At 43.2% G+C, this 24,611-nt stretch overlaps 2 protein-coding genes across 8 annotated transcripts in view; one reads left to right on the forward strand and one right to left on the reverse strand.

Moving 5' to 3' along the window:
* SHFL (shiftless antiviral inhibitor of ribosomal frameshifting) overlaps positions 1–13,738 on the forward strand; it is a 28,449-nt gene extending 14,711 nt beyond the window's left edge. The window contains exons 4-10 of the mRNA XM_089486220.1: positions 3,583–3,636; positions 4,483–4,512; positions 6,427–6,582; positions 8,184–8,287; positions 9,718–9,866; positions 10,358–10,555; positions 13,367–13,738. Of these exons, the coding sequence (XP_089342346.1) occupies positions 3,583–3,636; positions 4,483–4,512; positions 6,427–6,582; positions 8,184–8,287; positions 9,718–9,866; positions 10,358–10,555; positions 13,367–13,431 (756 nt within the window). The 3' untranslated portion in view covers positions 13,432–13,738. The remainder of the gene's footprint in view (positions 1–3,582; positions 3,637–4,482; positions 4,513–6,426; positions 6,583–8,183; positions 8,288–9,717; positions 9,867–10,357; positions 10,556–13,366) is intronic.
* Positions 13,635–24,611, reverse strand: part of ANGPTL6 (angiopoietin like 6) — a 59,699-nt gene continuing 48,722 nt past the window's right edge. For 6 of the 7 annotated variants that reach the window (XM_089486178.1, XM_089486170.1, XM_089486206.1 and 3 more), the window contains exons 2-6: positions 22,946–23,601; positions 20,063–20,252; positions 17,780–17,976; positions 16,509–16,779; positions 13,635–14,714 (exon numbers count right to left, since the gene is read on the reverse strand). In XM_089486178.1, coding sequence (XP_089342304.1) covers positions 14,521–14,714; positions 16,509–16,779; positions 17,780–17,976; positions 20,063–20,252; positions 22,946–23,524 — 1,431 coding nt within the window. In that variant the 5' untranslated portion in view covers positions 23,525–23,601 and the 3' untranslated portion in view covers positions 13,635–14,520. Of the gene's footprint in view, positions 14,715–16,508; positions 16,780–17,779; positions 17,977–20,062; positions 20,253–22,945; positions 23,602–23,887; positions 24,215–24,611 lie in introns of those variants that run through there. The other variant, XM_089486152.1, reaches the window with a different exon arrangement.

Consider the following 24,611-nt stretch of genomic DNA (forward strand, 5'->3'; position numbering starts at 1 on the left):
CCTCCGCCCACAACATACACACACCATGAAAATCAAAAGGACAATAATTCTTCCCACCTGATCTGTTCCATTAGGGATGGCCCATCACCCCCATAGACTGAAGGAGCAAAGGCTGCAAAATGTGTGGGGAACTTTTGGCCCTCCACGTTTTTTGAACTTGAAGTCTCCAAAACCTCAGCTATTAATGCTGATGACCTATCCAACCTTTGTTGACCACCTATCCAGCACCTAGCATTAGATAAATAGCCTCAGCTATTACACAGCTATTGGTAAAGGATTACAGGAGCTATAGTCCAAAACAAAGGTCCTTATTCGTGAGGCTTGTCTACACTATTAAAATCTCATTCCAGTCGATTAGGATGTGATCCTGCCATACATGAGTTTCAGGAGTTCGGGGCTTTTGCTGTATTTAATGTAACTTGAACATCCATGGATTTTGGTATCCATGGTGGGTCCTGGGACCAAACCCGAGCAGATACCAAGGACTCACTGTACCATGCTTGTTTTATTTCAGAGAGGCATTTGTTTTCGTCTACCCTTAAAGTCTAAAGACTGCAGCAGAATTTTGTGGCACCTTAAAGGCGAATAGTTTTATTGTGACAAAAGTTCTCTTAGTGGAGAGTCAGACAGCTGACACCTGAAGTGTTGTCCTCAGTTCACATATAATATGTGTGTATACACACATATTTGTACTTAAACAGCAAGTCCAGAAGAATATGAAATGCAATCAGTAAATTATGCAATGCTCACCTTTACACAGGAGCCAGCGTGGCTTAGTGGTTTGATTTTTGGACTATGACTCTGGTGACCAGGATTTGATTCTTGGCTCAGCCATGAAATACTATGGCTGACCTTGGGCAAATTCATGCTCTCAGCTTCATGGGAAGGCAGCAGTAAACCTCTGAAAAAATATTGCCAAGAAAACCCCATGATAGGTTCACCTTAGGGTCACCATAAGTCGGGAACGACTTGAAGGCACACAACACACACACACTGTTATACAAAACCCTATCACACTACACTGTTATAGGGCTATTATTGCACATCAATTGCTATGTCAACATTCTGTGGAATTCTGGAGTTTGTAGTATCATGGGGTCTAAGAGCTCTCTGGCTGGGAATCTTAAATGCCTTTTCCTAAACTGCAAATCCCAGGATTCTGTAGGATGGTGTCATGGCTGTTGACAGCTGTAAATGCATACATTTAAAAGGCCCTAACATGGAGTACATGCAAGATGAATCCCCACTAGATGTTCTCCAGATTCAAATGCTGGGATTTCATCCAGTGTTGTTATATCACAGTGTGATAGAGCCCAAAGTGCAGTAACCACTTACAGTAAGAGTAATCGGTGGCAGCAAATGCTTCTTAGCTATGCTGCACTGATTTAAAAATTGTAGTGAGAGAAAAAACTGTAGTCTAATTATAATGATAAAAAGAACAAAATGTACTGGTACTAGTTCAGCAATTTCAAAATACATCTGTTAGTCTTTAAGGTAGATTGTCTGGGATTTGGAACACTCATTTTATGAATGTTGCCATTTCATTGAATTCCAGGCCTTCATTGTAATGGATACCTTTATGGCACGATAGAAATTGCATCGGTGGTTTAAAATTGCAAGCATACCCTAGCCGCTTGTACCCAAAATATTAGCTGCATTTTAGTTTATTCTGCTGTTCGTTTATTTTTAAAATAGTTACAGATGTTTTCCCTGGATGGGACAGGCTATAAATGTTAACAAATAACCTCAAGTCTGTGTTCCCCCTTAACCCCAAGTATTGTTGAGCATAACTCATCTGCTGAGGATGTTTCTAGATGGGCCTTTTTCTGTGCAATCTCCCAGGCTATTTCCCATAATTTTACAAGGAATCCAAACAATATCAGTTTCCGTTTTCCACCCTCCAGTAGTTTCACTTTATGCACACGCACACACACACACACACACACACACACACACACACACACAAATTGTTAAGATCGGAAAAGCCAGAGTAGCTGCACAATGATGTTTGATTGGTAGCACCAGGGCCAGTCTTCTGGAAGCATCCTAGTTCTTCATGGGAAAATAATGTTACGAGGTGCAAGCTTGACTCATCCCTGGTGAATCCTACCTAAGGTTACTTAGAAGGACCTTGCTGCTAGGTCCGCTTGGAGCATGCATGACTAAGGAGCATGAATGTATATTTATATTAGTGTTTTTAGCTTTTGTTGTGTAATATCCTACATTTTTCTTGTATGTTTTTCCCCCTAGTGCTTTGTCCTCCTTTGTGGTTAGGACATCTGATCAACCTGGGTACGGTTGAAGTCTGAAAAGTGTGGTATCACCCAGTTAGGTATTGTCTAAGAGGAAGATAATAATGGTGGGGGAACTGACAAGACTGCTTCAAGCACAGGGAATCCATCACACTACACATTTATAGCACTATAATTCCCTGTTAGTTGACATGGCAGCATCCTAAGGAATTCTGGGTTTTGTCGTTTGGTCACAGGCACCAAAGGAGAATTCTTTGGCTGAAGATGCTCCTCCCTCCAAAGGATGTTGCCACGGCAGTTAAAGTGGAATCATAGCACTATAATTGTGTAATGTGAAAGAGCCCAGCTTCCCTCTTCTACCTAGCTGTTGTGTCCTTACTCCCATTGATAAGAAATGCTTCAGTATTCTAGAAAACCTTGCTGATCCTATGTTTAATAACAGCACGAACAATAACATTATTATATTACAGTCGGCCCTCCTTATCCATGGCTTTTTTATCCATGGATTCAAGCATCCACGGCTTGAAAATATTTTAAAAAAGTATAAATTCCAAATAGCAAACCTTGATTTTCCATTTTATTTAAGGGATGCCATTTTGCTCTGCCATTATATTTAATGGAACTTGAGCATCCACAGATTTTGTTATCCATGGGGGCTCCTGGAACCAAACCCCAGTGGATTACAAGGTCCCACTGTAGTATGTTATACAGGTTGAAGTCTCTCTTATCCAAAACAACCAGTGATGTTTTTTGATTTTGGATATTATTATTGTTGTTTTTGATTTTGGAATACCTATATTTGCATATATGTACATAATGAGATATCTTGGCGATCGGACCTGAGTCTAAGCATGAAATTCATTTATCTTTCATATACACCTTATGCATATAGCCTGAAGGTAATTTTGTACAATATTTTAAACAATTTTGTGCATGAAACAAAGTACATTGAACTCTGAAAAAGCACAGGTGTCACTATCCCAGCCGCCCATGAAAAACATTTTGGTTTTGGGAATATTTCAGATTTCAGAATTCTGGATAAGGAAGACTCAACCTGTATTGTATTAGTATTATAAATGAGAAATCCTGTCTAGGTATTGTTCTAGAAAATCGGAATTGTTTGTTACTGAGAAACTAGCTTCCTTTCCAGACTTCCCAATGGATTGCTTATTTAAGAAGTGTGTTTTGTTTTCACAAAAAATTAATCCTGTTAAGAGACTTCCCCAGCTCTGTCTGTGTTTTTTATTGTGTGGATCCACTAGGACCATAGTGGACTACATTTCTCCAGTTGTCTGGTGGCTGCATCCAACTCTCTTTCTTCTTCTTTTAGAGAGTTTTGGACAAACTGAAGAAAGAAGAGGAGCAAAAGAAACAGCAAGCCGAGGTGGGGGCAGGAGGCTCTTGTGTAGAGTTAGGGCCATTTGGTTGATCTCACCTATCTGACAAATCCCTTTTTGAGGTCCTATCCAGGGGTAGCTGTGTTGGCCATATAGCAAAGTACAACATCAGTGGCATAACAAGGGGGGTGCGGGACACACCAGGTGACAACTTAAGGGAGGTGACACCACTGCTCCTCAAACACCTGCCTTTTGACAGAAGCAGGCTGTGGCATTCACCTGTTTGCATTTAAAATGCTGTAGAGAGATGTGAGTTGGGTGACACTCAGTGGGAGGAGAAAGGAGAGGCCCCATGTGTGTGTGTGTGTGTGTGTTATTTTAAAATGTGAAAAAATGGCATAATCCATCAAGAAATGTTTTTTCACAAGCCCTACTGAAACCACTGGGGCTTGTACAGAAGAATTTATGGAAGAATTGTGAGCCTCTCTCCAAATAATTAGAGGAAGAGGAAAAATGCCTTTAAGATTTTCCATCTCAGGCACAAACATATCTTGAGCCAAACCTGTGTAAGTATGACAACTGCAGCTTGATGACCATGTTCTGGCTATCATCTCCCAGTTTCCATATATTTAACAGCTATGAAATAAGTCAGGATGTCAAACTGTAGTTTAACATTGGTTTAATATCCTGGCTTCTACTGTAGCTGTTATCCATTGATTGACACTTTGGATGAAAGTCTATTTTTGATTTTGTTGGATTGAGTGAACATGTCTCAGGATTATAAATACAGCAGTTGAGGAGGGTATGCTCACCAAAGGCCTCTAAGCCCCAACAATACCTGCTGATTAAAATTGTTTAATAAGTGTAACTAATTTTTTTTTTGCCCTTTGTAGGAACCATCAAGTGTGCATGGCAAAATCAAGGTGAGAAAAGAAATACTGAGCCACTGTTGTAGTTTTAATGGGACCTTAGGGAGGGAAAATGGAGAGGGGAGACACATCAAGGAGAGAAAACTAAACACTAACACATTGACAAGATCATGGTATTATACTCCATGTTAATTTGGTGTATATGTGACTTCAAGTAGCCCCTTGACTTATGATGACCCTATAATTTTTCTTAGGCAAGGAATACCGAGAGGTGGTTTTACCAGTTGGTTCCTCTGAAATATAGCCTACAGCAGCTGATATCGGTTGGCAGTCTCCCATATTAATTACTGTGTAGTAATTGAGCAGGCCACACACTCTCAGACAAGAAAACCCCATGATAGGTTCGTCTAGGGTCACCCTAAGTCTGAAACAACTTGAACGCGCACAACAGATCATCACCTCTTGATCTCCTAATCAAAATCCACCAGGCTAGCAGGTGGACTATGAACTGAAATCATAACTCCAGATTAGGATCCATATAACAACCATTAGTGGATTTAGGAGAAGGATAGCATTAAGAGGTAACTGAGCTTGAATTAAATTAATCTGTAAAATTGATTTTAAGTTCAAAACACCAGTAACATCAATTTTGGGGGGAGGGGGGTTAACAACATTTCAAGTTAATTTCATTTGTTATTTTAGAGGAGCTGATAATTTTTTTGTAATTCTAAATTATTTTTTAAACTTTCACACACACACACACACACACACACACACACACACACACTGCAAATAACAAAAACACTATGTTTTCACCTAAGAGAGCAACTCTCTAGGAATCTCTAGGTCTTCCAGGGCAACTCTGTGGTCAACATCTGCCAGACATTGAGCATAGTACTGCCCTGGAGGAGGTACAAATACCTAGTGGAGTGTTCTCTCTAAGAATCTCTAGTGTGACCTTTGGTTACAGTTGACCTCGATATTCCTAGAGAAAAACATATTAATAAAATCCGTGAATAATCAAAGCTGCAAAAGTCAAAGGTTTTAAAATTTTAAGGCTGATTTTCTTAAATAATCAAATTATAACTTGTTAACAATAATACAGTCTGCCCTGCTTATTCACAGATTTTTTTATCCATGGATTCAAGCATCCACATCTTGAAAATATTCCCCCAAAATATAAATTCTAAATAGCAAACCTTGATTTTTCCATTTTATATAAGGGACACCATTTTAGTATGCCATTGTATTTAATGGGACTCGAGCATCCATGGGTTTTGTTATCAACGGGGGTCCTGGAACCAAACCCCAGCGGATAACAAGGGCCCACTGAATTTGCATTTCAAAGTGGTATCCGCATAGCATAAGCAGCCAATAGGAAGACCCTGTATACAATAATGTGACAAATCCCAGTACTTAGTCATCATTAGCACCAAAACAAAGATGTTTGGGACTTTTTGCAAATAATCCCTCCCAGTGAAGAGTCTCTAGTCCAGTTCAGTTTCCCTCTTCAAGATGGTTAATACCTATTCAGTAAGAAAAGAACACCAGAAGCTCCTCTCTGTTTGTTTGTTTGTTCTCCCCCCCCCCCCTTTGCTTATCATTGGCCCTTTTGCACTGCACACTTATAGCACTATGATCTCACTTTAACTGCCATGGCTGCATCCTGCAGAAGCCTGGGATTTGGAGTTTAGGGAAGGGAATCCTTTAGATTCCTCAGGGTGCCTCTGGCCAAATTAAAAACCCAAGGATTCCAATAGGATGTTGCCATGACAGTTAAACTGGGACCATAGTTCTGTAACTGTGTAGGGTGCAAATGGCCTCAGAGTGACACAAATTAGGAGGTTCAAAGGGAAGCTAGTGAGGAAGCTAGTGTTCTTGGCCTTTTAATATTTTGAGGGTGGAAACGGTAAGATGTGGGGGCCCTTGAGACCACATCTCCATGCTTCCATGTGTATTCTTTCCTAGGAGGTTGCTGTAAAGCTAAAGGTCTTGGAACTGACTGAAAAGAATGTACACATGTTTAATAATGCCAAAAACAACCGGATCCCCCCTCGTGACCGACAGTTTGCCTGCCAGTCCTGTGACAGTATGTGGTGGCGGCGTGTCCCAGAGAGAAAACAGGTGTGTGTGTGTGTGTGTGTATGAGAGGAAGAGAGAGAGAGAGAGTTCTAGTTTACATGTCCATTCACTTGAGTTTGTTTAAACAATAGATGTTGGATTGGGTATTAGTATGGCCCTTTGAGACAGCTATCCCAAGAGAGAAGTGTGATTTTTTTGTGGACATTGTACAGATGGGAGGCTGAACACCACTCGTTTTTGCCCTGGATAGAGGCTGCGGCAATCACACGCTGCAGCCTCCAGAAGGAGCAAAAAGAAGCCACGAAAAGCAGCTTCTTGTTGCTCCCTGAAAGGGGTGTCATAGGTGCATCGGCGCGCCATGGTGACACCCCTTCCACGCTGCTCAGTTTGGGCACTGCACCAGAGGGGTGTCATCATGGCACACACCATGTTGACCACAATGATGCCCTGCCAGCAGTGGTAGGGCTTCAAGCATGCAGATGACCTCGCCCCACTCACAGGCTGGTGCTTTTCGCCGGTCTGTACGGGGCCATATTCCCTTGTTGCCCTTGCCTCTCCCATTCTTCCCTCCCTTTGAGTGTGTCCTCACCATTATCCCAGTTTAAAAGAAAAATATATATACAAGACCATGTAGACTGAGTGGCGGCAGACCTTTGTTAAAATTAGGTCTGTCACATAAGCAATACAGACTTGTTACTTTTGGACTACAACCTGCAGAATCTCCCAGCTGCCATGTCTAAGTCCTCAACTATTCTACCAGCCATTTTAATTTCTCAGTAGAGCTCTGAAGAGAACCAGTGTGATATAGTGGTTTGAGTGGTGGACTACGACCCTAGAGACCAGGGTTCAGTTCCCCACTCAGCCATGGAAACCCACTTAGTGACGTTGGGTGAGTCACACACTCTCAGCCCCTGAAAACCCAGTGATAGATTTGCCTTAGGGTCACCATAATCCAGAAATGACTTGAAGGTACTTCTTGTTATCTGCCCTTGAGTCGACTTCGACTGATGGTAATCCTGTGGACAAGACATCTCCAAGAACACCTAACTTCCACTTCTCTACTTAGTTCCTGCAAGCCCATGTCCGTATTCCCCCCTGATTGAGTCCATCCATCTGGCATGCCAGCTTCCTTTCTTTCTTCTCCCCTCTACCTTTCCTAGCATTTATTGTCTTTTCCAGTGATTGATCTCTTCTCATTATATGTTCAAGGTACATCAGCCTCAGTTTAATCATCTTAGCTTCCAAGGGGATCTCTGGCTTAATCTGTTCTAGGACGCATTTGTTTGTCTTTTTGGCTGTCTCTGGTATCCTCAGCCCTCTCTCCCAGCACCACATCTCAAATGAGTTGATTTTCCTTCTGTCTGTTTTCCTGACTGTCCAACTTTTGCATCCTTAACAACAAAAAATGAAGAGCTCTGAAACCAGAAATAAACCCTAGCAGGAGCAAAAGATTTGTGATGAAACAAGATGAGGGCTGTACACTTCCATGCCAGCAGTCTGCTATAGGGATTCAGCAGGATTCTACTACCATCACATCTGATTTGATCCTGAAGAAGTGTGTGTGTGAGAGAAAGAGGAGGGAAGGAGACTGAGATTATTGAGATTTGGGTGTCATTCACACAGTTGGTTAACACTTTGCACAGGTATCCCGTTGCCGCAAGTGTAGGAGCCGTTATGACCCAGTACCATACAACAAAATGTGGGGCGTAGCAGAATTCCAGTGTACCTCATGTGGACACACTTTTAGGTAAGAGGCAAGAATTGTGGACTGACTGAGTGTATGTGTGTGGGGGTGTGGGGGTGGTCTTTAGTACCTTTATTTGCTATCCCGAAGCATGAGGAACTGGGCCCTAGCACTCCTGGTATTTGAGAAGTCCACTGACTTGGAAACTGGCTGTTAAGATGCCAGTTGATCATTATTTTGTTAGGCTTAAGGTTGATAGTTCAAGACATTGATCTTACCATTAGGCAGAGTGAGGCATCCACTTCAGGCAACACACATTCTGAAGGATCAACAAAAGACTATTCCGTGTATTATGAAGGCATTTATACTTGTCAGGTAAGAGAGGCACTTATCAGATTTTCTGCCTCAGGTACCAGTGTGACTGGTCAAGAGTACTTTGAGAGAGGGTATAATTTTTGCTGCCTGAGGACAGCCCTGGCCCAGGATACTGTTGCTGTTTCATCAGTAATAGAAGTGTCTTGATAGCTGGGAATTTCTCATGAGGGTTTGGAATGAAATATCCACCAGAACTTTCAGACAGGGTGACCAGATGACATAACTCCAAAGAAGGACAAGACATTGCAAAATGTAGGACATGTCCTGGAAAAGGAGGACATCTGGTCACCTGCTTTCAGAGGAAGATTCCCTTCCAACTGAGGAGGGCAAAAAGCAATTTGTCATTTGAAAAGTTTGAGTACTGAGAATTTCTAGCTTGAGTTAGATAGGAACCAGAGGCTGAAAGAGTTAGGTTTTTGGACTAAAACCCTCCAAATGCCCCAGCCTTGCTGGTGGAACTGACCCTGCTAGCTGGAGGATTCTGAGAGGTGATATCCAAAAAGGATTTTTTCCCCCAAAACTCTGCTGGGAATCCATCCTAATATGAGGGTGGACAATTTGCTCTCTGTAGATTTTTTTATACTGAGTGAAGTGGTTTTAGTGTTGGACTAGGACACTGGTAGATCAGGCTTCAAATCCCTGCTCAGCCATGGAAAACCACTGGTAACCTTGGGCAAGGCAACCCTCTCAGCCTGAAAGGAAGGCAAAGTCAAACCTTCTCTGAACAAATTTTGCCAAGAACATCATGTGATAGTTGCCTTACTGTCGCTATAAGTCAGAAATGACTTTAAAGACACACAACAACACAATACATCTTCTGTCTTTAAAAAAAAAACCAGTCCACCTGCTTAAAATAAATTCTCCTTAACATAATTTATAACAGTTTATAACAGCATTCTGTCACCGAAAAGAAACTAAAGTCAGCAGTCTCCATAGTTTGGAATTTCTCACTGGTTGGGGATGTGGATTGCATGCTATCCTACAATGTAGATATGAAAAGCTACTTGGATGCCTTATAGCTCTTCGGTTTCTCTGCAAAGCAACCATTGTTCTGAGAGGACTGTGAAATGCAAAACTTAGAATATGGAATTGCCAACAGAATAATAAACTTCTTGCAGGGGATGGGCACAGATGGGGAACGCCTCTCCATGTTATCGCTGCCGTACACCTGTGTTCCCAATCTGTATCATCCCACCTCGAAAGACCCAAGGGCACAGAGGCAGACAACAGCATTCCTGCTTTGCTGAGGACTGTTACAACCGAAGAGGTGAGACCAAATGTGCTATGAGAAAGAATTGTATTGGGAATCCTTTGTATGCTAGATGTCAAGTCCAGTGTGTGTGCACTTTCTGGGGGTTCAACAGCGTTCAGTTTACAATTTGCAGAAATGAAAACAGAAAGATTTTTTTTATTGATTTAAAAATATATATTGTAGCTAAAGTTCCTCTTGTTGGAGAAGCACTTGGAGGTAAGTTTTCATTCTTTTTGAGGTTCTGATAGCAACAAACAGTATGTAAAGAGTTATATATATTTGGTGTGTTGGGTAGGAGTGAGATGGGGAGATCCTTGCTGCCAGCTTGACAGGGGTTGGAAGTAGGAAGTATAGCTGATGCTTGTCTTTGACACACACACAGGCGGTGTGATGGCACCTGTTCCAATAAAAAAACAGGCTGCCCAGTGGCACAAGTACATTTCCTCACCAGGAGATAGTGGACAGTGTTATGTGTTTGTCAGTATGCCCTTCTTCCTGACTCACAGAGCCCCACGTACCTGGAACCCACTGTGTGCACCCTCTGAGCCGACGTAAGAACCGTTTGCCCAAAGTGATCTTCCCCAGCCAAGAGCATGACAGCACGGGCTCCACAGTGGCCACCTGCATCAGTCAAGGTAGCTTGATAGAGGACATCAATGAGCTCATCCTGGAAGATCTGATGGAAATTGATGAAGAAGAAGATGGTGAGAGCAATGGTTAGCCCATGTAAACCTGGTGTAGGCCTCTTGTGGAAAATGGATGGCAAAGTACAGATTGGTGGTGGTTTCCTGAGGATGGAGCCTTGGTTTTATGTTTCCTGAGGTTTCCAGCCTGCCTGTCTTCATAATGTATGTGAATGACCATTCTTAAAGATGGAGACCACTCACCAATCAGTCTTAATTTTTTTCTGGTGGTCCCACCTGCCTGTGCCATTAAAAAGAACCAAGGAGACTAAAAATGTGCCATATCCTTCCATCCCATTCAACATGAATTTCCACCAGCAATTTGAATGTTTGCTAGTGACTGGGAAGAGAAGATAGCATGTTGCTGTGCAATTACCCACTGGCCTTGTGCACATAATACATTTCCATTAAGATATACTTACAGTTAGGAAAGATGCATGCTGCTTCAGCTTTGTGGAAACCAGACCATCCCAACAAGACAAAAAGCTGAGAGGGCCATAACTGCTGTGGTTTCTGCTTTAGGCAGCCATGACTGAAAGCCTCAAACTATGGCAATACTTCTCCTCGGGGAAGTTGCAGGATGAAAGTGAACAGTACAGCTCATGTGTGCTTTTAGGAAATGTCCTCTTACTTTTAAAGTTAATTGGGCTGGAATTCAAAAGATCCCATCTTAGTCATTAGGTGTCTGGCCTGAATCATCATGTTGACTTATGCATAGATATAAATCCCCTTACATAAGCAGTAGCACTTTCTAGCAAGTTGCACAATGGGGGCATCCTAATCTTGATAGTGCAAGTCCTGCATTGTTGACGTAAACCATGGCACATGGCTAGCAGCATTGGTTTAGTGCAGTGATGATGAACCTATGCCATGCATGCCAGAGGTGACACTCAGAGCCCTCTATGTGGGCACACATGCTGTCACCCTAGCACACAGTTTGCCAGAGTTTCTTAGTAGAAAGCCAGAGGGACGTGGCACTTTGCAATAAATAAGTGGGGTCTGGGTTGCAGTGTGGGCATTCGGTCTGTAAAAGGTTTACCATCACTGGTCTAGTGACTTGGTAGATGTGGTCCCTAGCAGAGCCATTGCACAACTTGTTTCACAGTGGTGTGATCCAGTACTACTGTCATGTAGCTACACAACAGAACAGGACCTTGGCCTGAAAGCCCCAGTAGTGGGTGGAGGTGGGGGAAGTGACCAGAAGTCACCCATAGTATGTATTTGTTTGGAAGGCCTGTAAACTTGTAACAGGTTCTGTACACTTGGGACCAGAAATCGGAGGTGTGTTACAAGTACTAGTTAACAGTCCTGTTCAGGTGAGTCCAGCTTCCTTACTCCTGAATATGGAGGAATCTATGCATTATGTGAGTCTCTCTTGCTTTTGAGTTTGTTGTTTGCCATTGGAAACTATTTTGAGGGTTTAGAACCAAATGGTGGCATAGAAGTATTCCCCTCTGCCTTTTATAAGCAAATGAGATAAGGTCTCTTCCACAGTTCACAGTTACAGTGGTTTGATACCACTTTAACTGTTGTGGCTGCATCCTGTAGTTTGATGAGACACTAGAGATTTCAAATAGAAACTGCTATGTATCCCCTGCCTAAACTGCAAATCCAAACATTCCAGTGCATTTAAAGTGGAATCACAATGTTATAATTATAATGAAGTAAATAAGACTAAATATTCCCTGAAGCATTTATATGACATTAGCTTTGCTCTTGGAAGCCATGTTAATGCTTGCCATGTGTCTTGTCTTTGAGAGTATCTGATTTCTTATAATCTTGGATCTCCACATTGACAGCTAGTCAGATCTACCTTGTTTGTCACTTCTCTCTAAACAAATGTTTCTTATATATTCATAGATGTAAATGTATAAGATGAACTTCAGGCTGTTCTCTCTCTCTCTCTCTCTTTTGCTTTGGTACTTTTTTTTAATTGATGCAAATAAATATGCATTTTTTGCCCATTGAGAAACTGTCTAGTTTTTCTAATTTCTGCAGGTCAAATAGCCAGCAGCAGTTATAGATAAAGAGTTGTCTCTGCTGGGGAGAAGCAACTGAATGTGTGCCTTGAAGCACAAAAGGTCTTGACTGAAGCTCAGGGTATTACTACAGGTGGCTTTTAAATTGTGATCATTACATCAAGAAAGAAGCACCTTTTGTGATACTTATCACATGACACCACCTCCGACCCACAACTGCTCTGTCCCAGACTCATCCCTGCTCATTGATGTCAATGTCCTGGCAATTGTGCAAGTCCCCAGGACTTGTGCAGTTGTGCAATTGCCAGTCACATGGTGTCAGTGTCTCTTCCTCCCAACTATTCCCAAGCATCCTGATTACCTTTAGTTATTTTTTCCTATTTTTTTCTTTTTTAAAACTTCAATCACTATAGGAAAGCTCCAGAATTGCATGAAAAAATGGGTATTTTAAAAAAAATAACCTAAAGTCATGCTGCATAAGGCATAGATCCTCAGTCTTGTTATTAGTCAGTACCTAGTGTAGTGCAGTGATTTGAGTGTTGGACGATGACTCCGGAGACCAGGGTTTGAATCCTGACTCAGCTATGTATTCACATTAGGTAACCTTGGGCAAATCACACTCTCTCAGCCTCAGAGGATGGCACTGGGAAACCCCCTCTGAAGAAACTTGCCAAGAAAACTACATGATAGGTCATTGTAAGTTGGAAATAATTTGAAGGCACACAGCAACAACAGCAGCAGCAGGGCATGTTTAGAAAACATGGTCAGACAATATCAGACGTAGCAATGGAATTCAGTGCTCTCTTATCATGGCTATGTCTCTAGATTTTATCTCGTATCCATCCCACCTTAGAAACCACACAACTGCAACAACCAAAGGCATCCTTAGACATGGGAGAGTGGGATGCTGACCAGTGATGTGTCCTGTCCTCTCCTCACAGAAGGTCACAGTGCAAAACAAACAGTGGCAGCAGCCATCAACTAATAAAGAGGAGGAACTTTACCCCCCAAATCTGCTTGTGCACATAGTGCCAAAAGGGACATCCACAAGCAGGAAGAACTCTGTTGGAATCCAGTTTTTCAAAGGATATAATGAGCAAGTAAAAGCCATAGCAGATGAATTAACAGATTTGCATACTTTATTTGGAATGCAGAACAGGGTTCTTGCCCAGAAATTCTGCTTGAGAAAACATCAACAAATAAACAAACAAGGCTTACACAAAATAAATACAGTTGAGTTCATTTTGTGGTACTGGTAAACTTGGTGCATGAGGTTTATTTTCCTTAGACCAGAATATTTTGTTTAGGACAAAGGGTGTTTCAGAGGATCTGAACCTACCTCAGCCATTACAGAGAATGAAGGGGAAATTTTCCTATCCAATAGAATATGTATGTAGTAACATTAACAGACTCACAAAAGTTCCTAAACAGGTAACTGGCACACCATATTTACAAAAAGAAATTGTTTATTTATATATAAAAATAAAAAGAAAATAGGTGAGCCCAGCAGATCCACAGCAAGTTACCACTAAGAAGCCTCCATTTTGTTCTTTGGTTGTAAGCAAAATATATATTAATAATTTTTAAAAGGCAGGTCATGCCTTGAATTTCATCTAGGAAAATTAAGGTAGGGGGGTCCTTACCTTCAGTCTGTTCATGCTCACACTGATGGTTGGGAAACGTGTATCTTCAGAGTATACAGCATCTAAATATTTTAAGCTGTACCATTTCAGCACCTATAATGATATTTTATTTCAGGCTGTTCTTTGGATCATTTATCTGAATGGGAGCCAGGCTGGAAAACTGCCCTGTTCAGAGAGTGACTGTGTTCATCTCCTATATGATGGGTACAATCATTTGTAACTAATAAGTGGTAAAACAAGTTTTCCCTAGAGCCTGGAGAGGAGAGTGTTCAAATAGGTGGATTATGCTTCCAGTGCCTCCTGTTTCTAAGTATGTCTGGACTTTCCCTTGCTATGTGCTCCTTCTTATCCTCCTGACCAGAAATTAGCTGCCTTGTGTGGAACGGATCATCATTGTGACCTTTCGGAGAGAGTAGGCTCCACCACGAAACTCTGCCCAGTAGACACCATCCTGATACCGACTTCGGTAGTGCCCGCCCTTGTACCAGACACCATTGAGATTGGAATGAGCACACATGTTGTACCACCAACCGCCCTTCTGGTAGTGGGCACAGTTCCCTGTGAGAAAAGAAAAGGGGAGGGGACCAGAGAAGGTATCACCAAACCCTGAATTTAGATGCCATCTGAACAAAGCATACATCCTAGTTATAGTCAGTGGTTGCCACTGTGCCTCTTCCTGCAGTTCTCTTTGGCTGAATTCCTTTGTAATGGGAGACTATCCAGAAATACTAGCTGCTACAGGCTATATTTCAGAGGATGAAACTGACAAAACCACCTCTGAGTATTGCATGCCTAGGAAAACCCTAAGAAATTCATGTGGTCGCTATATGTTGACAGGCGACTTGAAGGTAGACACACACACATAACATATATCCCCTCCATAAGTTTCTCTTTAAAACAAAGTGCCAGAGGCTCTCCCCAGGCAAGTCTAGGGATTGGCTTTCTATGAATTGCTAACAGAGTATTCTCATCACCATAACAAACTACTGGGGATGGAGTGAATATTTGCTTATTTTTCTCACCATGTACAAAAAATAGCTTGAAACATCAAAACACCATGTCAACCACTGTCAGATGGTCTGCAATTCTAGGTGCTGCAGAATTGATATTCCTTTCCTCTGCACAGCATCCAAAGCCTCCCCCAATGTACTGTAAAGCCCCAGTGAATCTCAGTACTTATGTCACCATTGTGCATCTGTCAATGGGGAAGTAGCCAGATGTTCTTCAGTCCTCTCAAGCTTGTCATGAAGCACAGAATGACCGTGTGAGGCAGTGTGTTGCCAGCATGGTGGCACGGATACCTGGTTGGATGGCCTTGGATAAATCACATACTCACAGCCCCTGAAAACCCCATGAACGGTTTGCCTTAGGGTCACCATAAGTTGGAAACAACTTGATGGCACACAACAACAGCAGCACACGTCCACATATGGATATGGATATATGAGGGATTTTGGATATCAGTCGTGGAGTGTTTTAACTAGGAACGTGGGAGAGCCAGGTTCAACCCAACTAAGGAGCCATGAAAGGTGATCTTGAAACAGTGGCCTGTTACAGACTGCCAAAATAAAGCTGCTTCGGGTCTCTTTGGAGGTATGCTATTTAAATGATGCATGCATTCTAAGCATCTGGAAGCTGCACCAAAGCTGCACTCCAGTGCTTAGGAATGGAGTGTGGCTTTGGCGCAACCTCCGGACTCTTAGGACCCATGCATTATTTAAATAGCATACCTCCAAAGAGACCCGAAGCAGCTTTATTTTGGCAGTCTGTAACAGGCCAGTCACTCTGTTTCAGGCTGACTGACCACACAGGAATGTTCTGATAAGTATGTGAGGAGGAGGAAATCTATATATGCCGTTCTGAACTCAATGGAAGAAAGGCAGGATGTAAATGTATAAATAAGCAACTGTAATAAAGAAAGATTTATTTATTTGTTAGTAATAATATGTAACATTATGTTATGTCATGAAGGAATGAAATAACTAGTTTCAAGAGCACATCAAGCCAGAATTCAGCCTATAGGCCAGAATGACAAAATTCAGACTATCATAGTTGGTCACATCATGAGAAGACATGACTCATTCGAAATGATGAAAATGCTTAACTAAGTAGAATGTGGTCAGAAAAGAGAGACCATGCAACAGGTGGATTTATTCATCAAAGAAGCCATAGAGCTGGGTTTGCAAGACCTGAACGGGATAGTTCATGACCCCTCTTTGAAGGTTCTCAATCGTAGGACTGCCATAAATTGAAATTGTTTTATAGTAAACAGCAACAAAGGAAGTATACTTTCTGCCCAGCTCTTGGTGTTCCCTGACAGCTGACCCCACTCCAGCCCTTAGGACAGCTTACCTGAGTAAGAATCATGGTCCTGGTCAAGTGTGCTAAACTGTCGGCCATTATGCCAAGAGAGGGAGTCACCAGCACTGCCATGATAGTGGCCCAGCCGCAACCGATAAAAATCGCTCTCAGGCTCCAGGGAAAAGGTGTTGTATTCAGCATGTGCCTGTCGTCCGCTCCAGTCTTCCATCCATATCCGCAGCAGGTAGGTGCCCTGGTGGGTCAGCCAGCGGATGGGGTCCAGGCCCAGCCAGTGCTCTCCTTCCAGGTGCCCAAAACCATTCTGGAGAGACACAGCAGGCAAAAGGTTAGCAGGCTGCAAGGGGCTTTACGGTAGGATGAAAAACATGTGGCCTTCCAGTATGCATAGGGATCTTGTAGCACCTTTGAGACTAACTGCACAAAAGAAGTTGGCCAAGCATCTTCTTCATTTCAAAGGTGCTACAAGATCCCTTTGCATGCTGATATTCCAGACCAACACGGCTGTATGTCGCCGAATTCTACTCCAATGTGGCCTTCCAGATGCAGTTGAAGTACAGATCCCATCAGGCCCTGTCAGTGTAGTCCATAGTGAGGGAGTGTGGCATTTGCCATTCAAAAACATGTTTGGGGAGATCACACATCCCACGTTCCTGCTCTGAGTTTAGCTCTAAGGGGAAAGGAATGTGGAATTAGACTTTCCTATGTCTCCTGTGGCTCAGGGGCCAGTACAGCTGTTATCTAAGGAATCTTTTCATAGCAGGAAATCAGTAAAGCACACACATACCACACACCCTCACATCATCCCATCCTGCGCAGTGTCCACATCCAGCTGAGGCCCAGCACTGTCACTTCCCCTTGAAACTGCATTTAATCTGGATCTCTGGATTAGGGTCCTAGTTTGAGACCTCTCACTTGAACAAACTCTGTAGGTTAACTACAGGCTGGGATCCTTCAAATCAGGACCTCTACTCCATCCCCAAAAGCCAAGTCCTTGCTCTTTTAGCTTTCAGACCCACAGGTCTGCTGCAAAGCTTTGCTCTGGCATACCTTGATAGCATATCCCTATCCATGGTCTTACTGCTAATGTTACTTATGACAAGGATATTGAAGGCAGACTCCCACAGGAAAAGATAGGAGCTCCAAATCTAACTTCTAGAATTATGGCACACATTCTTCACCCTCTACTTCCAAGACCAACCATATGACGTCAGGCTATGTCACTGAGAGACCTACTCCTCATACGTCGCTGTTCACTTCATAACTCTCCCCTTCAAAGCACACCTGATAGACCTTGCTCACACCTTGTAGTGCTGCCAGGTGACAAAGAAGTTGACCGAACCATCCTGCCGTCGTTGGATGACAGTCCAACCACCCCCATCATACTCCTGGTCACACCAGGCCTGGATGATACCCCGGGCACCCGCTGGTTGCAGCATGGTGATGCCACTGGTCTGCCCATCCTGTTGAGCTGCTTGACAGTCATGCCAAGGCCCTAGGGCTGGGAAGAGAAAAATAGGAGTTATTAGGAACTGAACAGTGTAAATGTAGGATTGAGGAAAGGGCAGCTCTCTAGAGGTTGATGAACTACAATTTCCATTAGCTTCAGCCAATATAACCAGTGATGAATGATGAGGGAAACTGCAAATCAAACACACTTCCCAGTCCTGTGATAGTGCCATCTTATCCACTAGGGAAAAAGTACTAATTTCAAACTCAACTAGTGGTTTATTACCACCTGTTGTGGCGTTCCTCAAGAGATTCCCTGGCTGCATCTACACAGCAGAATTAATCCAATTTGACACTGCTTTAACTTCCACAGCTCAATGCTATGGAATTGTGGGATTTGTAGTTTTACAAGATAGTTAGCCTCCCTTGTCAGAGACCTTTGGTGCCACAACAAATGACAGATCCCAGGATTCCAAAGGATGGAGCCATGATAGTTAAACTGGTGTCAAACTGCATTAATTCTGCAGAGTGTCAGTTACCTAGAGCTTGGAAAAGTTACTTTTGTGGATTACACCTCTTAGAATCCTCCAGGTTCTGGGCAGAGCAGTTCAAGAAAGTTACATTTCCAAATTCCATAAAACGGAGGAAGACTAGTTTTTCTCCTCACCACTGGGACCTTTTCACATGTTTGCTTTATTGTCCTTGTCAGCTACAAAAGCCTGTCTGTAAATCACTGGCATTCCTCCAACAGCTGGCTGTTTCATGTTTAGCCAAACTCTTAAGCACCAGGTCAGAGAGCAGGATGCTCCAGAGTGAAGGGTTTTGTTTGTGATGACTGGGCTTATTTATATTTGGCTCTGAGCTACAGATGGCTCAGGGAAGAAGCAGGAGGCCCTCAGGACAAATCTGGGAGAAAGGACTGGTGACAATAGGGCCCATTCTGTACCAAAAAATATGAATATTCTCTCACATTTGCCAAAGGAAAACAGGTTCATTGATTTGTTTGGACAAGGATGTTATTGTTAACTGCCCTCGTCAATCCCAACTTGTGGTGACCCTGTGTATGATGCATCTCCAAGCCCCCCTGTTCTCCATTGCTCTGCTGAGATCCTGCAGATTCAGTACTGTGACCTCCCTGTTTGAATCTATCCATCTGGCATACGGCCTTCCTCTCTTTCTACTGCCCTCCACCTTTCCAAGCATTAATGTCTTTTTTAGGGAGTCGTTCTTTCCCATAATGTGGCCAAAGTATGACAACCTCAATTTCATCATCTTGGCTTCCAGGAAGATTTCAAGCTTGATCTGGTCAAGGACCCATTTGTTGTCTTTTTGGCTGTCCACAGTATCCTCAGCATTTTTCTCCAGCACCACATCTCAAATGAATTAATTTTCTTTCTGTGAGCTTTCTCCACTGTCCAGCTCTCACATCCATACATAGCAATGGGGAATACAATGGACTGGACAACTTTAGTGCTCAGTTATATAGCTTTACACTCTAGGATATTACCTAGCTCTTCCATAACTGATCTTTAGTCTTCTTATCTCTCGACTGCAGTCTTTGTTTTGATCCATGTTTAATCCAAGGTACAGGAACTCTTTTACTATTTCGATTTCTTGATTGTCTAGGTTGAATTTATGTAGATCTTCCGTGGTCATTATTTTTGTTTTCTTTATGTTCATCAGTATGCCTGCCTTTGCATTTTCTTCTTTTACTTTCCATAATAATTGTCCTAAGTCTGTGATGTCTTCCGCTAGTAGTATGCTGTCATCCACTTATATTTTATTGTTGATGTTCCTTCCTCCTATCTTCACTCCACTTTCTGAATCTAAACCTGCTCTGTGTGTATTTCCTGCATACAAGTTGAGCAAACAGGGTGATAAAATGCAAACATTCTAAGTTTCATTGACAAACCTACTGTCATGCAGGGTATGGAGAAGTTAGTTTTTATAACTACTGTTTTTGACAGGAGATTCTAGGAGTTATAGTCTTAAAAAGGTAGCATTTCCAATCTCTCACCCAATCCTTGTTTTAACAGGAACAGGAACAGTTTTTTGTGTGAACTCAACCTATGTTACCTCTGACCCACTCTGCCTCTACCCTCCTTTATACATCTCCCCTGGCAACATGGTCCTCTCACCCGTAGATTTTGTGGGCACAACAGCAGGGGAGAGCATTGTGCCATCTGGTGGGACTGAAGCCCTGTGCGGAGGCCAAGGTTGGGCAGGTGCAGTCTGGTCTCTCTGGATATCATTGATGGCATCAAAACGGGCTCTGCTCTCATTGGTGAGGCTTGTAGGGTTGTGAGGTACGACTGGTACTAGAGGTGGCTGTGGAAAGAGGAGACAATCTTACCTGACAACTACAGGAGGGAAGATGAGTTGCATATATATTTCTGCCCACCTTTATCCGAAGAGGAATTATGCAATGTCAAGTTTAGATCATTCATTCCATAGAATTATAGTATTTTGATCCCCCTTTAACTGCCAGGTCTGCTTCCTTGTAGCTTTGTCAGAACTTGTGACTTAAAAAGCTACATAAGTCCTAGAATTGAATAATACCCAGCCATAGTAGCTACATACTCTCAAACATTTCACAGGTGAAAACTGGATCAAATGTGGCCAAACAACATCAGATTGTGGCCAACACAGCAAATATTACCGAGGAAGGACATACAAGGAGATGCTTCAACAGTTTGCTTTTGTCTGGGTCTACTAAGGGCATGTCTACACAAGATATTTGCATTGACTTCCCCTCACCTTCACATAATCCTGTCCACAAGTGGCAAGGCCAAAGGTCCAATTTGATTGCAGACTGCCTTCACATGGGAAGGGCAGTTCTGCAGCCAATTTGAGTTGTCCCTACATAAAAGTAATTATTTGCTCCAGATCTTCCCAGAAAAATTGGAGCATTCCAGAATGATACCAGACAGCTGTTTACACAGCATCCTAGTCTGCCAACCTGCTTTGGCACTGCTGGTGCAAGTCGCTCCTCTGAAGTCACAATGAGGTGTGTACCTCCATGTGACTGACGTTAGGTGCCTCATTTTTTACCCCAGAGCGAGTGACTTACACTGGTGCCAGCAGCTCTGTCTGGCATAGCTGGATATATGTGTAGAAAACCACCCAGTGTCACTCCAGAATGCACAGGTAATGTGGGGAATTTGAAATAGCTTTGGTGCCAGAATAATCTGGGAGGAGTCCAGAATATTCTGACCAGTGTAGACCTGTCCTGGAAAGGGCAAGTTTCCACTTGTTTCCTCTCCTCTCCCCACTGCTGAGTTAAATGAGGGCAAACTACTTTCCCACTTTGACTCAGTTTGCAGCAACTGAAGTAAGCTGAGGACAAAGGAGGAAAGGGGGTGAGCAGGGAGAAACTGGGACATTTTAAATGCAACTAAAAATGAGAGGACAGAGAATTAATTAGGGCCGTCCCCACCAAATCAGGATAGTTGCAGGGTATGCAGTTAAAGTGGGATCAATGTGCTCTAACCCCATGATTCAAATTACAAGAAGACAGATTCCACGCCAACATTAGGAAGAACTTTTTCCCCACTGTTAAGAGTAGAATAGATGGCCTCGGAAGGTCATGAACTCTCCATTTTTGGAGGTCTTTAAACTTCAGTTGGATGGGCATCTTTCAGGAATGCCTTAATGTATATTCTTGCATAACAGGGGGTTGGATTATCATTAGATGATCCATGGGATTCTTTCCAAATCTATAATTCTCTCAACTGTGTAGGGCGAAAGGGGCCCATGTCACTCATCAGCCATACTCTCTTGAAAATCCTGCAGCCATGCCCCTTTCCACTCTATTGTCCCTCATCTTTTTCCTTAGGGGTTCAGAGAAGAAAGACATTTTTCGAAGACACAACAAGTGGAGCACATATGCACACACGCACGCACGCACGCACGCACACACGTGTGTGTGTGTCGGGAATTAAAATCCACGAAGGATGCAGGGTGAATGTAAAATTACTGAATAATATTAATAATTTCAATATTCAACCATCCATGATTTGCCATTTTATATAAGGGACACCGTTTTACTATGCCATTGTATTTAATTGGCCTTGAGTATCCACAGATTTTGATATCCACGGGGCATCCTGGAACCAAACCCCAGCAGATACCAAGAACCCACTGTAGTTCCTCCCTAACTTTATATTTAAACTTTTCTAATGCCTTTGAGCCTTATCACACGAGGGGTTTTGCAGCTCAGATCCAGAGTCACTGCGGGTCCAGCCATGCGTATTCATGTTATAACGTGATGTATTATCAGACATTGATTGCTTTCTATGGGGGGGGGTCGTTCCGAGGCGGATCCACAGTCAATTCGGAGAGACTCCTCATTTTTGTGAATTCGGTAACTAGCGAATTCACAAAAATTGTTTCCAAGCTCACTTTGATTTCACTTCGAATTGGTCTGGTGTGGAAGATCACCCCGATCTCACCCCCAGTGACCCACTGTGACCTGTTCCATCACCCCCTGCCTGCTCCTTCACCCCAATTCTGCCCCCTCTGGCACCCTGCCACCTTTCCCATCATCCCCTGCCTCCTCTTTCACCCCGATGAAGGATGACAGCTAAGGAGGGGGCGGGGAAGGATGACAGCATCCAGAGCCCCACTGAGCATGAGCAAGGGTGCCAATTCGAATCGTTGAATCCCTCTGGTATGGTGATACAATGTGCACTCGCTCCACTTTGCCTAAGTAGAGACCACAGTTTTGGTCCTCAGGTATGATAATACATCATGTGAATTGCCTTGGATTTGAAGTGACTCTGCTACCCTCTTGCTTGGCAGGGCTTCGAATTGGAGCTCCTGTTTCACGTGTGATAAGAGCCTTTGTATTGTTTTTAATTTCTACTGCTTTCATTTTGTTGTTAGCTGCCTTGATTCCCTATATTGGGAGAAAGGCAGGATATAAATAAACTCAATGTCATCATCATCATCATCATCATCATCATCATCATCATCATCATCATCACATTGAAATGTGCCCCCACTCTTCCTCTGTCTGGTACCTGTGGGCGCATCTTGCTGCCCATTCCTTGCTGGCACTCCCTCTCCAAGCGGCTGATGAGGGCACTCTGGTTGTTGACCAGGGCTGCCAGGGCTTGGTACTTGCCCTCCAGCTGGCGATAATTGGCAGCTACCCGCAAGGCCTCGGCAGAAGCATTGGCCACCCGCCCTTCGAGGTGGGATGCTGGCACTGGCCGCTCTCGCCGCTGGAGAATCTCATGGAGCATCTGAGTGTAGAGCTGAGTGACGCGGGAATTGACATTGCGGCTCTCCTTGCGCAGTGCTTTGACCTCGCTCACCACTGCCCCGTCCACCTCCACCAGCCGGCGGAGTTCGTCCATTTGGGCCTGTTGGCGGCTCAGCTGGTGGCGAAGGTCCTCCACTTCACTGCGGTTTGGGCCTGGAGGGTCTGGGGGAGGACGCACACTGCTCCAGCATACAGCCCCAGTGAACTTCTGCTGTGGCAAAATGAAGGTGTAGGTGCACCTTGGGCCGGTGATCGGTTCAGGGGCTGGCCAAACAGGCCTGGCCAAGTCCAGCACCACTACCACCGCCATCGCCACTATGTACCGAAACTCCATGTGGACAGAAGAAGGGTCAGCAGCTGCCAGCAGGATGGGTCAGAAACAAGGCCTCCTCTTGCCTCCCCACAGATGACCTACAGAATACAAGAGCAAGAGTTTTAGGACTGACACAGGCATTGTTGATGTTGTGTGCCTTTGTGTCATTTTGGACTTATGGCAACCCTAAGGCGAAACTATCACAGGGTTTTCTTGGCAAGATTTGTCCAGAATGGGTTAGAAAAATGAACTGAAAGGAAGATTTTTTTAAAAAAGACACATATACAACGACAGTAAAGGAGGATAAGGCACTTCAAAATGTAGGACATTCAAGAAAAATGTAGAACATTACAAAAAAAAAAAAAAACCCAAAACAAAACCCACTCATATAAATGTAGATTCATGCTTTCTAGCTGTGTTCAAAATGGAGGACATTTTGAATTTCCTCCTGGATGGAAGGCTGAGATGTATGAAATGTCCATGGAAAGGAAGGCATCTGGTCATTCTGGATATACTAAGATGTTCTCCTCTGTTGCACTGCAAGGAATGAGTCTAAGGATGCATCTGTACTGCAGAAATGATGCAGATTGACACCACTTTAACTGCCATGTCGCAATACTATGGAATACTGGGATCTGTAGTCTTGTGAAATATTTAGCCTTGTCTGTGGTGGCACAACTAACTACAAATTCCAGGATTCCATAGGATGGAGCCATGACAGTTAAGTGGTGTCAAACCACATTATTTCTGCAGTGCAGATGCAGCCTCAGTAGTAGGTTTGGGGTGTGGATAGTCAGCAGGGCTTTCTGGCAAGAAATAGAGATGGCCCCTAGGCTTAAGGCCTAGTGCTAGGCCATCCATGGGCTTATTATTATTATTATTATTAGTAGTAGTAGTAGTAGTAGTAATAGCAGCAGCAGTAGTAGTTCTAGACTGCCTTTTCCCCAGTTTGGAACACAAAGTGGCTTATGAGAAATTTAAAAAACGAATTCACAACATTCATGAAATAAAAAAGTTAAAGAGAGACTAATGCTGCATCTAAATGCAGTTTGACATGACTTTAACTGCCATGGCTCAATGCTATGGAAGTTTCCAATGTCAGTATTTC

Source organism: Sceloporus occidentalis, unplaced genomic scaffold (assembly GCF_023333645.1).
Source record: "Sceloporus occidentalis isolate IW3139 unplaced genomic scaffold, rSceOcc1.0.p SCAF_1, whole genome shotgun sequence".
NCBI lineage: Eukaryota > Metazoa > Chordata > Lepidosauria > Squamata > Phrynosomatidae > Sceloporus > Sceloporus occidentalis.